The sequence below is a fragment of the Bufo gargarizans genome, chromosome 2 (genome assembly GCF_014858855.1).
Source record: "Bufo gargarizans isolate SCDJY-AF-19 chromosome 2, ASM1485885v1, whole genome shotgun sequence".
NCBI classification, from domain to species: Eukaryota; Metazoa; Chordata; class Amphibia; order Anura; family Bufonidae; genus Bufo; species Bufo gargarizans.
Window position 1 is genome coordinate 59,529,486 of NC_058081.1, and position 14,243 is coordinate 59,543,728.

The window sequence follows — 14,243 nt, forward strand, 5'->3', positions numbered from 1 at the left end:
TCCACATACATATAAGGCTGGGTTCACATCACGTTTTATGTCTCTGTACGAAAAAAAAGCATACAAAAACGCAGCACACCACAAAAGAAAAGGTATACTTTTACCGTGGTAAAGAAAAAGTATATGTTTTTTTTTTTTTTTTTTACGGTGGATCTCTATAGTGAATGGATGCAGCTGTATGGCATCAGTCTGAGGCATCCGTTTATTGTAATGTACGGGCACCGACTGCGGGGCAGACGCATGCGAATCGCGGACCCATTCACTTGAATGGGTCTGCGATCCGTCCGTTCCGCAAAAAGATAGAGCAAGTTCTATCTTTTTGCGGTGCGGAGGCATGAAACAAAACCCCACGGAAGCACTTTGTAGTGCTTCCGTGGGTTCCGTTCCGTGCTTTTGTTCCGTTCCGCATCACATCTTCGGATTTGCGGACTCATTCAAGTGAATGGGTCCGCATCCGTGATGCGGAATAGACACGGCCGGTGCCCTGTGTATTGCGGACCCGCCGTATGCACGACACAATGCGGCAATGGAGGGTCAACGGCCATGTGCATGAGCCCTAAGACTTATCCCTTTTCAGGCTTAAAAACCTTCCCCAACTGTCTTCTGATCTTTGGTTCCACTTCTCTCTTGCTCACACATAGCACCTGGACACATGGGGAGTGCAGCTTCTCTAGGTTTTACATGTCTTCATGCAGATATCTGCTGGGGGTTTACATAATTTTTTTCCACTTTATGCAGAGCGATCCAGTAAGAAAAACATATACCACACATTTACAAATTTCCTTTTTAGCAAAGCCGCCAATGGGGGATAGATGGCACGTAGTGGCTGCAGACACATCATAAAAAAGGCCTCTAAGTGTTCAATTTCCCTGTAGCGCTCCCAAAGGTCAAAAGAAGAATTACACAGTGTCCATTTGTCTATGTAATGCAGGACAGGTCCTCCAGCGTGAGATAAACTTTTTGTAGCTGCTCTTCGCTTGGACCAAGAGATGAGGATCCTGTAAGTAGAGACCTAGATGGACCTCAGTGCAACCATAGATCTACTGTATTCTGATAAGACAGGTCTGTCCAGTCACCACCATTGTAGTGTTGGTTAGGACAGGATGTTCCCCACCAAGACCCTTCAGTGTCCTCTCACTGTCCCATGCCTCAGGGCTGCATCCTTTGAAATTTATCTTCTTTTTTTCGTTGATTTTCTTGATGTACACCTGCTGAACATAACAGTTGGGTGACACATGGTCGTAAAGGCCCTTTTATATGGGCCACTGGGCAGGCAATTATCTCCTCTGTATGGGGATGAATGATCGCTGCTGCGGCTAGGCCCAAGTAAAAGTGCCTTACAATTTTGAGGCAATTCAATTATGATAGATTTCTGAACTGAGCGCCACATTTAAAAGGACCCCCATTACTTTTTTTTAAAGACCCCTTACCGGCATCCTTAAGGCAGGCAGATATCCCAGACTGAACACGTGTGTCATGGCCTGAGGCAACAGCGTCATTGATCCCTGATGAAGCTGTTCATTACGGTTATATGCCCCACAGTTAGGATCCATTCAGACATCCGTAAGTGTTTTGCGATCCGTAAAACACGTATACCGGTCGTGTGCTTTCCGCATTTTGCGGACTGCACATGGCCGGCCCTATGATAGAAATGCCTATATTTTTTGCGGGGCCACAGAACGGAACTACAGGTGTGGACAGCACACGGTGTTATTTTGCGGCCACATTGAAATACGGAATGGATGCTGACCCAGAACTACGGACGTGTGAATGGAACCTTAGGCCGAGGCTTCCAGATCCATTATGGCTGTAGGAAGCCTTACACTATTTTACCATGTTGGAAAAAAGAGACATAGCCTTCAAGTCACACTATTTACAAGTTCCAGAAATGTCTCTTTAAGAGGGTTGTCCTTTTTTTTTTTTTACGCACTTATATACCGCTGACATATTCTGCCGCGTTTTACAGACATTAGCATCACTATGTCCCCAGTGGGGCTCACAAGTTACAAAAATGTATCCGTACCGTCCAACTTTTGAAAATAACAAAGAGGATCAATAGCAGCGGCGTGCCACGGCAAATTTTATAATAATAAGCCACACCTCTAACTCTACCCAGTGCATACCTAATCTCGCCCAGCCCCCTTAGTGCCGCTACCCAGAAGTCATTTATATATTGTGCCCCCTCACAGTAGTTATGCCCTCATTGTGCCCCGTCACACTAGTAAAGCCCACATTTTGCCCCCTCTCAGTAGTTATGCCCACATTGTGCCCCCTTCACACTAGTAAAGCCCACATTTTGCCCCCTCTCAGTAGTAATGCCCACATGGTGCCCCCTCACAGTAGTTATGCCCACATTGTGTCCCTTCACACTAGTAAAGCCCACATTTTGCCCTCTCTCAGTAGTTATTCCCACATTGCCCCCTTCACAGTAGTTATGCCCACATGGTGCCCCCTCAAAATTGTTATGCCCACATTGTGACCATCTTTTAGTAATGTCCACATTGTGCCCCCTTCACAGTAGTAATGCCCATATTGTGCCCCCTCACAGTAGTTATGTCCATATTGTGACCACCTTTCAGTAGTTATACCCACATTGTGCTCCTCCTTTTAGTAGTAATGCCCACATTGTGACCCCCTTTCAGTAGTTGTGCCCACCTCTGTTAATAAACTAAAAAAACAAATACTCACCTAGGCATTCCCCTGATGATCGGGCACATCCTGCGCTCCCCAGCAAGCATGATGTGGTCACGTATTGCGTTGCTGGGCTGTGTAGGAGGAGCGCACTGATTCCCGCTCCTCCTACACAGCCCATCAGCACGATATGTGACCACATCATGTCTGCTAGGAGCGCCTGCACCTGAGCTGAAGGGTGAAGCAGGGAGAGGACGGCTCTCTGCTTCCTCATTGCAATAAACTGTCTCTGCGTCCTAAGGAGGCAGAGACAGTTGATAGTGGCACATACCTCGCCCCTCCAGGGACTGAGGGACAGCCACTGAAATCCAGGATGGTGGGGAGGTATGCTAATCCCCTATCTACAGGATACGGGATGTGTGTCTGATCATCGGGGGTCCATCTGCTGGCGACGAGAATGGGACCTCAGTGTTCTCTGTTTGAATGGAGCTCTATGGGACTGCAGGAGATAGCCAAGTACAAGTGCTCAGCTATTTCCGGCAGAGCAGCGGTAGTCTGACTACCGCTGATCAGACAATTATCGGAGCATAAGTGCTTGTAATAGGACAACCTCTTGAAATTCTGGTTTAATTTAATAGATTCTCTTTTACATTTCGGGTAACACGCTACTGAAAGTTATACAACAGAATATGACGACCTACTGTGTGGATCCAGTTTTGTTGGTAAAACATGTAAAAGCCCAATAGGGGGCACTGTACGAGTAAAAGCCCACCCATTAGGATACAGTTTTCCTCTGGCTGCATATCCTGCTTACAAGCTAAACTAGAAAGCAGACTGACCAGCGGTTTTGTAAGGCCTCATGAGTAATGACCCAGAGTGGGCATTACCACCTCCTTTGTACCCCTACTATCTTTATGGGTGAATCCTATGTCATCATATATATTTATTGCCATCTCCTGCAAAGTGTATGCTGTTTCTAACTGATGTTAAAGTGTAATGTGCCTGGTTCACCAGCAGGTGGCAGCAACATTGGCAGTTTTAGTGTCGCTGGAGAGGAACCTTCTAGTTACCTTCCAGCTCTCTCTAGAGAGGGAGGAGATAGTTTAGTTAGTGAGCAGTCTAGCCTACCCCCTACTGGAGAAAGGTTGTGTGTTGGCTAGCAGAGCACCATCTGCTCTGCTAGGCCCAGAGGCCCTGCCTCTGAAGTCTACATGGTTGCTTGTCCCCTCCTGGGCTTGCATTGCCTTAACCCCAAGCTAAGTATGCTTAATGCCAGGAAGAAGTTCCTAGGATTAAAGTAAGAGACATACTACAGACAGCTAAGCTAAGTTCCAGCAGAAGAGGAAAAGTTCCCATTTACTCTAGCCAGCATAGCAGTGCTGAGAAAGCTACAAATATAGCAGAGCTGATATTATTACAGAAGTGTTTGCCTGCCAAAGTTATGCCAATACCTGCTGATGACCAAGATAAAGTTTGGAAACTGTTTATGCCAAGTAAAGCTGTGTTCAACGTTACTACAAAGTCTCGACTCAATTATTTCTTCGTCATCCAAGTTATTTATCCCTTTTGCACTTGCTTCGGACGACACCACGTCTGGGATCCAAGGACATCCAGATAGGACCACCATGACACGTGTATAGAACTATTTCAGAGACACTTTAGGCCACTCTACACCACTCTGGCAATCCTACCCTGGGTACTAACACTACCATCTACAAAGGGGATTCCATGTCCTCATTGCTTAACTGCAACTGGCACCATGATTACTTGCTCTAGAAGAGGGACATATTTCGTAGAAACCTCCTAAGGGGCAAGGGATACCCCAGACACTGGCAATAGCCCGCTGCACATGCACAAGACCACATTTTGTATTGGTGTCCAATAAGCATTTTTGAGGATTGCACACAAAAAAATAAATAAAATAAACTATGTCCCCATCCGTGAGTCTGTTCCGCAAAGTAATAGAACATGTCCTATTCTTGGCTGCAAAATGCGGAGCACGGACCCACTGAAGTCAATGGGTCCACACAAAAAAAACAAAAGACACAGACGTCATCAATGTTTTTCAGACCACAAAGCGGATATGGTTGTGCATGAGGCCCAAAGAAGATAGAAAAAAATAGCAAACTGTGGGGGAGATTTCTGAAATCTGGCTTAGTTGCCCATAGCAACCAATCAGATTGATCCTTTCATCTTCCAAAGGAGCTGTGAAAAATGAAAGGTGTAATCTGATTGGTTGCTTTCGGAAACTAAGCCAGTTTTCCTTTGTCATTTTTGACAAATCGCCCTCCCATGACTTTACACCTGGGGCTACATGGTATCGTGTAACCATAGAAAACCTAGCAGTATTGGGTGTTTTCGCGATTCTGGTCTCAAATCATGCTGAAAACCCATTCGTTTCCATTATGTTTTGAGGCTGCACTGCTACATAGTGATCTTTGGTTGTGTGATACTTTTCACAATGTAGCCTCATTCAGGTGACTGTATGGCCGCCATGCCCGTGTTATGGACCGCAAACAGCGGGTTCGCAATACACGGGCACCTGCCGTGTGAACTCTGTGCTGCAGACCCATTGGGCCAGATTTATCACGACTCTGACAGCTCACTCCACTTTCACATATGGCTAAAGTCAGTTTTAGCCAAGTCAGATTTATGATCGCCCCTTTAAGACTGTAATAAATGTGGTTTGACGGTAGCAGTTTATCCGTCAGTAAGCAGCTTTACAAAAGTCGCACGTTTTTATGAAAAAGTCGCATGTTCTATTAAAAAGTCTCATAAGATAAGCATGGTCCTCACTGGAGTGAAGTTGCGACTTTTTTGCGACTTTTTAAAAAAGTCCAAATAGTAAATCTGTCTAGAGATTCATTTACATAAGAAAACACGCCCACTTTCAGAAAACTGGCGAGCATAGTGCAGAGCAGAAAAAAAGTCGCAAATTTGTGCGCAGTTTTAGCCTTTGGGACTTTTTTGCGACTTTTCCACTCCACAAAAGTGACTTTGCCTAATGATATATCTGGCCCATTGACTTTAAATGGGTCTGCGATCAGTAACACGGTAAAAGATAGGACATGTCGTATCTTTTGTGCAGCGGAGGCACAGATCGGAAGCCCATGGAAATGCTATGAAGCGCTTCCGTGGGCTTCTGATCCGTGCCTGCGCACCGCAAAAGATAGAATAATGTCCTATATTTTGCCGTATGTCGTGGATCGCGGACCCATTCAAGTCAATGGGTCCGCACGACAGCACAGAGTTCACACGGCAGGTACCGCTGTTTGCGGTCCATAACATGGGCACAGCGCCCATACTGTCGTCTGAATGGTGCCTTAGACAGTTTTCAAGCTGCTGTTTTCCCAATTGTAGTCAATGAGGAAACCTGCAACACAACCATTAGGACAGGGGCTCAGCAACATTAGGCTCTCCAGCTGCTGTGAAACTACAACTCCCAGCATACATACTCAGCTGTTCTTGTAACTCCCCAAGAAGTGAAAGGAGGATCCTGAGATGTAGTTTCAGAATTAGCTGGACTGCTGGAGTTTACTGATCTCCGCATTAGGGCTTATGCACACAAACATGCCAGGATTTAAGGGTTTGCAAAACACGGATGCCGCCCATATGCCTTCCGCAATTTGCAGAACGGAAGTCCCATTATAGAAATGCCTAATCTTGTCCAGAAAACTGACAAGAATAGGACTTTATCTACAATTTTGTAGGGCCACAGGAACGGAGCAACGGATGCGGACAGCACACGGACTGCTATTCGCATCTTTTGCGACCCCGTCAAAGTGAACGGGTCCGCATCCGAGCCGCAAAAAATGCAGCTTGGATGCGGAACCAAACCACGCTCATGTGAATGCGCCCTTAGGGGATACTCCACTCTTGAACAACCCTGACGCTCTAGAGCAGTGATGGTGAACCTTTTACAGACAGTGCCCAAACTGCAACATAAACCCACTTATTTATCGCAAAGTGCCAACACAGCAATTTACCCTGAATACTACAGTCCAATATAGAATATCTTCCATGTACTTTATCATTTATCTATAATAGCCGGCCTACATTCAGTGCGCTGCCTGTGCTGTTCATAGTGCGCCCTGCGCTGCTGAATGGCAGGAAAAGTCTAAGGCAGATTGGTACACCAGACTTTTTCCAGGGTGTGGGTGCTCAGAGAGGGCTGCGAGTGCCGTCTCTGGCACCTGTGCCATAGGTTCACCATCGCTGCTCTAGAGTGTAAGGGTATGTTCACACAGTGCATTTTATAGATGTCTGAAAAATCTGTTTGGTAAATGGAGAATGCAGGGGATCTAGCCTCGCACAGATAAATCCGCTCTGTGTGAACTATGGCTTGGATGGCAGAACACTTTGTGTGCATATATTGTTCCTGAATACTTGCCAAAATCTACACTGACTATACCCAAACACCAGTGCACAATAGGGTTATTGCCGGTTTTTAAGTACCAAAAGCACAAAAATTCACACTTCAGTTATTTCCAATCAGTGATTGGGAGCCAAAAAGATCTTTCCATTGTGCCTTCTGTGTAGGCCTCACCCCTGGTTTTGGCTCCAGGTCACCGATGGAAATAGCTGATCAAACAACTGAAGTGTTAACTCAGCCAAAACCCCAAGACTGCTTTGGAGCCGCTGATAGAAACTAGCGGGATTCCGTCATACTGGACACAGTCATGGGGGAGGGGGGGAAGGGTCCCCTTGGGGCATTACCTGATTTAACTGTCCAGTTGCTGCTTTGCTGGGATCAGATTTCTGATGACTGTACTGGAAGTTTACAATGACCTGTCCTTCACACCTTTATGGCCAAGCCACAAGTGCATTCCAAAAAAATATAGCAGAAGGGCTGCATTCACAAAGCCAAATTTGGGGGTAAGCACTCATTTACACGGGCAGTTTTCTGCCAGGATCGGGCGCCGATATAGCAAGTTTACGGTCTCATTGCCAGTGAGCCATCATCACTGCAGGCGACCAATCGTTCATTTGCATTCTGTCAAATTATGATTTAAGGGTCTGCATAAAAGATGGCACTGGCTGGCAAACACGTTTACACTGAGCAGATTCTAAAAGGTGTTTTATAGAGAATTGAATAAAGGCCACATTTACACAACCGGTCCCGATTTTCAGACCGCGGATACACAAAGCACACGCACTGGACGTGTGCACCCCACATCCCAGTGTGGACAAACTGACTTCAATAGGTCCACAACCAAAGATAGGCCACGTCTATTTGCGGTGTGGAGGCAGGGACTCAGAAGCCCTTCCAGGTCCGTGCCTCCACGCCGAAGAAGATAGGACATGTCCGATTTTTGGCTGCATCTTTCAGATCGTGGTCTCACAGCTGTCCTGGTTCCAGCACCAAGCACTCTTCTCTTCCACTTCTAGCCCCTGCTGGACTGGAACTGTGACAGTTGATGTGCAAATTACCACTGACAGTAGGGCTGCAACGAGTACTCAAGTAAACAGAGAAAAACCCTCAATGGAAATTTTTTGCATCGAGGATTCATTTGTGTCGTGACCATGGAGCGAGAGTGAAACACTTGCCATTACTCATGCTCCGTGGTAACCCACACCACCCGGGTCCTGAGACAGTCAGCACACGCTATGCCCTGACAGTGTAGCACAGGCATGCTCAACCTGCGGCCCTCCAGCTGTTGCAAAACCTCAACTCCCAGCATGCCCGAACAGCCTACAGCTATCAGACTACAGCAGGGCATTGTGGGAGTTGTAGTTCAACAGCTGGTGGGCCACAGGTTGAGCATGCCTTGTGTAGCGCATAAGGATGATGGAAGATCTGTGGAGCGGCGCCCCTACAGGATAGGCAAGTATTTCACTGGCACTGATTGCTAAAAGCAGAGATGGTGGCACTGGGGGAGCTGATTTTTATAAAAGAAAACATAAATTCATTTTTTTCTTATTGGAGAAAGATTGGATGGAGCAAAAAACAGACCACAAACTTGCAAAGATCTGTCAAATTTTATTGTATCTGCAGTAAAACCAGCATTAAAACATTTCTTGCCCAGAGACATTTTTATTGCAGTTCAAACGTGATCTTACAGAAGCTGGAAGACCTAGAGGACAAAAGATCCTCCACCCATTGTAATGAGAACAGTACAGGAAAATCAGGTGGTAGCCAAACATTTCACCCCAGTGATCATAGTGGTTAGGACCAACATGGTCAATACATCCTTCACCTATACCTTGGTGGTCAAGGACTCAAAGGTCAAAGACTTCTTACCAGCCAACCACCACCGCTGTTGAGAAGTTCCATATATACTAAGTTTTTGACACCCTTGTAGTTTAGAAGCACAGCCCAGAAAAATTGAGTCGGGCTACACAAAGTGACTTTAGAGGCTTGTTGGATTACTGGATGTGAACAAACCCCTGAGCAAGCAAGACAAGCATATAAATAGCACAATACTGCCAGGCAACCACGTCGGTAGACTCAGATAGTAGCAGCCTAGCATCTACTCCACAGCCATATCTGGAAAGGTTTCCAGACGCCCTTTTGATCTACAAAAGGAAGGCTGTACAATGACCATTTTTTTCCTCCAGCGAACCAGTACTTTTAGGTTCCATTAGACCCATTTTACCAATAGATACCATGTGTATAGCTCCGGCGTTCTGTCTCCTTCTTCAAAACATAATTCTCCCCTCCGTTATTATCCCAATATTCTGTGCCCTGGCACCAAAAGCAAATACAAAACTCAGCCCGCTTGGTGCCCAGAGGAAGCGGAAGTCTGAAAGAGAAGGTGTCCGTCTCCCCTCCTCCATAGGGATCACGTAGGAAAGAGCATGGCAGGTCGTAGTGACTTTTCCAGTTATCATAGCTGACCCGAAGAATAACTCGTTTCTCAAACCCAATATTGTGCACACGTACCATACCGGCCGCGGCTGCTCCCTGGACAGCGCATTGCTCCAGACAAACCTGCTGCTGGGTGAGCCTAGCCCGGAAACTGGAATAGTCTCGAGTTGGTGGCTGAAAGTCCAAAGTGTATGTAGAGGTGGAAAGTGGGCGCAGAGCTCTCAACGAAGCCAAGGCGAGCACCAGTGAATCTTCCTCGAAGAGCGGACGAGAGAAGTGACGTACTGTGGTCAGGGCCAGTCCAAGAGCGTCGGCAAAGACTACACCCTTTTTACGTGGGTCTGAAGGGCGAGAAGTTGGAACCAAACATGACTTTGTTGTAGGGAGACGCAAGTGATGTGGAGGAGGGGGGCTGAGACACAAGCACATGGAGAAGTCGCCAGGCATTGTGTAGGCAGAAGTGAGAAAACCTAGGACAAGAGATGAACAGACATGTTAATGACGCATGCAACATGCAGTAATCACGCACGGTTTTGTCACCCACATACAGTAAAAGGGGCTACAGAGGGCTTGTATCATAGCTCTGTTCCAACTGCAGTAAGGAGGAATATGAGGCTCAGGATCCCATTCAATACAATGATGCCTTCACCCGGTGCCACTCATTGCCCATACAGTACAGGATTCAATGTATACTTTTAATTCTAACCCACAAAGCTCTCCACCGTGCTGTACCCCCTACATCATCTTAATCTTCCACCCATGTTCTGCCAATGATTTACGTCAAACCACCATAATCCAAATCTCTCACGCCCGTCTCCAAGACTTCCCCGCAGCTGCACCAGTTCTCTGGAATAATCCTGGATAATCCGTTTAACTCCGACACCCACAATTTTAGGTGCTCCCTAAGGCTAGGTCTACACGACGACATTTGTTGCGCAACATTTTGTCGCACAACAATTTTTATAATTATAGTCTATGGCAGGGATCAGCAACCTTCGGCACTCCAGCTGTTGTGAAACTACAACTCCCAGCATGCTCCTTTCACTTCTGTGGGAGTTCAGAGAACAGCCAAGCAAGTGTGCATGATGGGAGATGTAGTTTCACAACACCTGGAGTGCCGGAGGTTGCTGATCCCTGGTCTATGGTGTTGCACTGCGACACGACTGTCGCAAAAAATCCATCCAAGATGGATATTTCTGTGAATGTCGCAGCATGTTGCATATCGCAGTGCGACACCATAGACTACCATTATAAAAATTGTTGCGCAACACATGTTGCGCTGTAATTGTGCCCTGTCGCGCGACAAATGTCGTCATGTAGACCTAGCCTAAAATCAAATTTTTTTGTGTGACCCATCACATCCCCTAATCTAATTCTTCTCCATTCACCCAGTTTGATATTATTCCTCCGATCATTTCATCCATCAGTATCCACCACACCCATTGCACTCAGCAGCACTACAGAGACCAGCTGGTGAACAATATAGCTTTATTGGGCTATGTCAGCTAAACCTAACTAGCCTATTCTATGCCCCTGTTATGCCAGAAATGTAACTTTTATAAACTGCCAATTAGCCTCTAGGAGCGGGGGAGTAGGAATAGGCTAGTTAGGTTTAGCGGACATTAGCACATCGCCAATGTCAGCTAGCTTAATAGGGTTAAATCTGGTGACAGAAGCTTTTTAATGGGGTTGGCCCATCTGGGACATTGATATGTCCTCAGTGTCAGATAGGTCCCACCATCTTCAGAATCCCCCCCCCCCCCCCAAGGCTGTTGGTACTTGACTAAATTTTTGGTAGTAATCACTTTACAGCTGACCGTAAATGCTGGTAATGAGTTCTTATCAGTATATTGAGCTATAGACATGGATTACTTACAGCCTTTACCGTTCATTATGGTTTTCCAATTTGTCTGTGATTGGGCTAGGTTGTCCAGAAAAAATATATAATTCTGGTTGGCAACCCAGCCCCCGACCCACAAAGTGAACACACCAGTATGCAGCCACCCGCTATTAATCAGCTACGGGATTTCCAAGAATAGAGCATCGTCCTGACTATTTAACCCCGTCTAGCAGCAGTGAAAGGAGAGGTGGCCACGCTTGCGCAGCACACTTCATTCACAGCTATGGGACTTCTATAAACAGCCAAGAGTGCTCCCATAGTGATGAATGAAGGGCACACTGTGCATGCCTGGTGCGCTCCCCTAATTATCGATTACTGTAATGTCTCATTGGTCTGTAACACTGAGGCATATATTAGCGCTATACAAAGAGCACGGTGGCTCAGTGGTTAGTATTGGTGCCAACTGGGGTCCCAGGATCAAATCCTACATAGGACAACAATTGCATGGAGTTTGTCTGTTCTCCCCGGGTTTGCCTGGATTCCCTCCGAGTACTCCGAAAAACATACCGATAGGGAACTTCAACACGTGAGAATGTCTAAAGCGCTGCAGAATAAGTCAGCGCCATATACGCAAGTAAAATAAGTCAGCCCAGTAGGTTGGGGATAAACGCCCTGTGTTGGAATACCGGAAGCTACAAGATGGCTCACTGGAAGAAGAGCCGTATTCCCCATAATCACTCCCATCAGAAAAGCATTGCTCTACAATGGACACCATTTCTATCAGACAGGAGGCCATTGAGGGCTTCTCCTAGAGTCCTTTAGATGCATTGCCTAGTGGGACATATTTGGGTGCCATAATCAATGCATTTAAAGAGAAAACATCATAATCACATCAAAGCCGCAGGTTACAATTTTTTATCAGAGGAACAATATGGGCACCAAATTGCAGATCATATGGGGTGAGGTATAAGTACTAGCCACCTGTAAGTCACTTGCACAATAGGGCACTTTTTTTGGAAGGAAGGGGGGGGGGGGGGGGGGGGGGCGGCAATAAAAAAAAAAAAAATCCTAATATAGCAGCCTGTAGTAGACACTATTCTTGTCAATAAGTTAAAGACATAAGACAGAACACGAGCAACTCACCTATTGCTAGAGAAGACGGGAGAGCCGGTGAAGCTGTGGCCGGGGGTCCACCAGGGGAGGGATAGGTGGCGCACAGTGCTGCTATCCCAGATTAGAGCAATACGTCCGCTTCTTCTCCCACCGGCGCCCTGCGCCAAGTGACCAGCTGTGCTCCGGGTAACAGACTAAAGCCTCTCGGTGGTGTCACGTGATCACAAAGGACTCGTTATTTCAGCGACCAATAGAAACGGGGCTGTCCGTGTAGGGGGCGGGGTTAGCGGTACTGAACCACCTTGGAGCGCTGAGAGTTCACGCTGCGGTTCTGCGTCATCAGTGTGATCTGCACGTGTCCGCCTGGTGCGATCTGTGCGGGGCAGTAATCTCAGATAGATTGGGAGGAGGTGACGCCTCAGGCTGGGTGTCTTTCCACAAGGATTCGCCATTAACTACTGCTCAAGTTTCTTGATTACAGCAGTAACCTAGTACAAGAGTGCCCCTATAACCAGTGCCAGGGTTCCTACTTTACGGTGCCCCTATAGCCAGTGCCGGAGTTCCTACTTTACGGTGCCCCTATAACCAGTGCCAGGGCCAGAGTTCCTACTTTACGGTGCCCCTACAACCAGTGCCAGGGTTCCTACTTTACGGGGCCCCTATAACCAGTGCCAGGGTTCCTACTTTACGGTGCTCCTATAACCAGTGCCAGAGTTCCTACTTTACGGTGCCCCTATAACCAGTGCCAGGGTTCCTACTTTACGGTGCCCCTATAACTAGTGCCAAAGTTCCTACTTTACGGTGCCCATATAACCAGTGCTAGAGTTCCTACTTTACGGTGCCCCTATAACCAGTGCCAAAGTTCCTACTTTACGGTGCCCATATAACCAGTGCTAGAGTTCCTACTTTACGGTGCCCCTATAACCAGTGCCAAAGTTCCTAGTTTACGGTGCCCCTATAACCAGTGCCAAAGTTCCTACTTTACGGTGCCCATATAACCAGTGCCAGAGTTCCTACTTTACGGTGCCCCTATAACCAGTGCTAGAGTTCCTACTTTACGGTGCCCCTATAACCAGTGCTAGAGTTCCTACTTTACGGTGCCCCTATAACCAGTGCTAGAGGTCCTACTTTATGGTGCCCCTATAACCAGTGCCAGAGTTCCTACTTTACGGTGCCCTCATATAGTGCATTTGTATTGTGCGGCAGTTGTGTGCGGTTCTGCTGCGATACTGCAGGTATATAGAGGGACAAGCGTTATTGGAACAAATCATTTCTACTGGTGTGATATACCAGTCCCCCCCCCAAAAAAAAACTGATTGAGGCGGGGTGTTATGTACCAATCTACTTTCTTTATAGTGCATTTGCGCATGCGCGTACGCGAAAATTATATTGCTGATATTTCGCATTGAAAAAAATTATGAATGGAGATCGCAAATTCGAATAATACATCTGGTATGTCACTGCCCATGTTGTGGGACTATTTGTGCACTTCCAGTAATTATTTCTTGGCTGCAAATATCAGCTGAAGGTTTTTCAGGTTCGCCTGCCATTAAAATGAATGGGACCCGGCGCGAACTTGCGCTTCGCGAACATTTGATCGCGTTCGCGAACTGTCCCGGCAGATGTTCGTCCATCACTATACGTCACACTCGTGTTAAGGCTCCATTCACACGTCCGCAATGTGTTTTACGGAGACACGGATCCGCAAAACACGGAAAGCGGCAATGTGCGTTCCGCATTTTACGGACCGCACATTGCCGACATAATAGAATATGCCTGTTCTTGTCCGTAATTGCGGACAAGAATAGGACATGTTCTATTTTTTTGCGGAAACGGAAGCACGGATGCGGA

The 14,243-nt window shown here is 46.8% G+C and overlaps 1 protein-coding gene across 1 annotated transcript; it reads right to left on the reverse strand.

The window, feature by feature from the left end:
• Positions 1-8,591: 8,591 nt before the first annotated feature.
• On the reverse strand, positions 8,592-12,594 carry LOC122929410 (protein phosphatase 1 regulatory subunit 3C-like). The gene is made up of 2 exons (XM_044282963.1): positions 12,423-12,594; positions 8,592-9,909 (listed from the first exon to the last, which is right to left on the reverse strand). Exon 2 carries the CDS (start codon positions 9,884-9,886, stop codon positions 9,224-9,226), a length of 663 nt encoding a protein of 220 aa, XP_044138898.1. The 5' UTR covers positions 9,887-9,909; positions 12,423-12,594; the 3' UTR covers positions 8,592-9,223.
• Between the last annotated feature and the right edge of the window lie 1,649 nt (positions 12,595-14,243).

Excerpts from the sequence above, each read along its gene's own strand:
- LOC122929410 (XM_044282963.1), bottom strand. The coding sequence starts at position 9,886 with ATGCCTGGCGACTTCTCCATGTGCTTGTGTCTCAGCCCCCCTCCTCCA.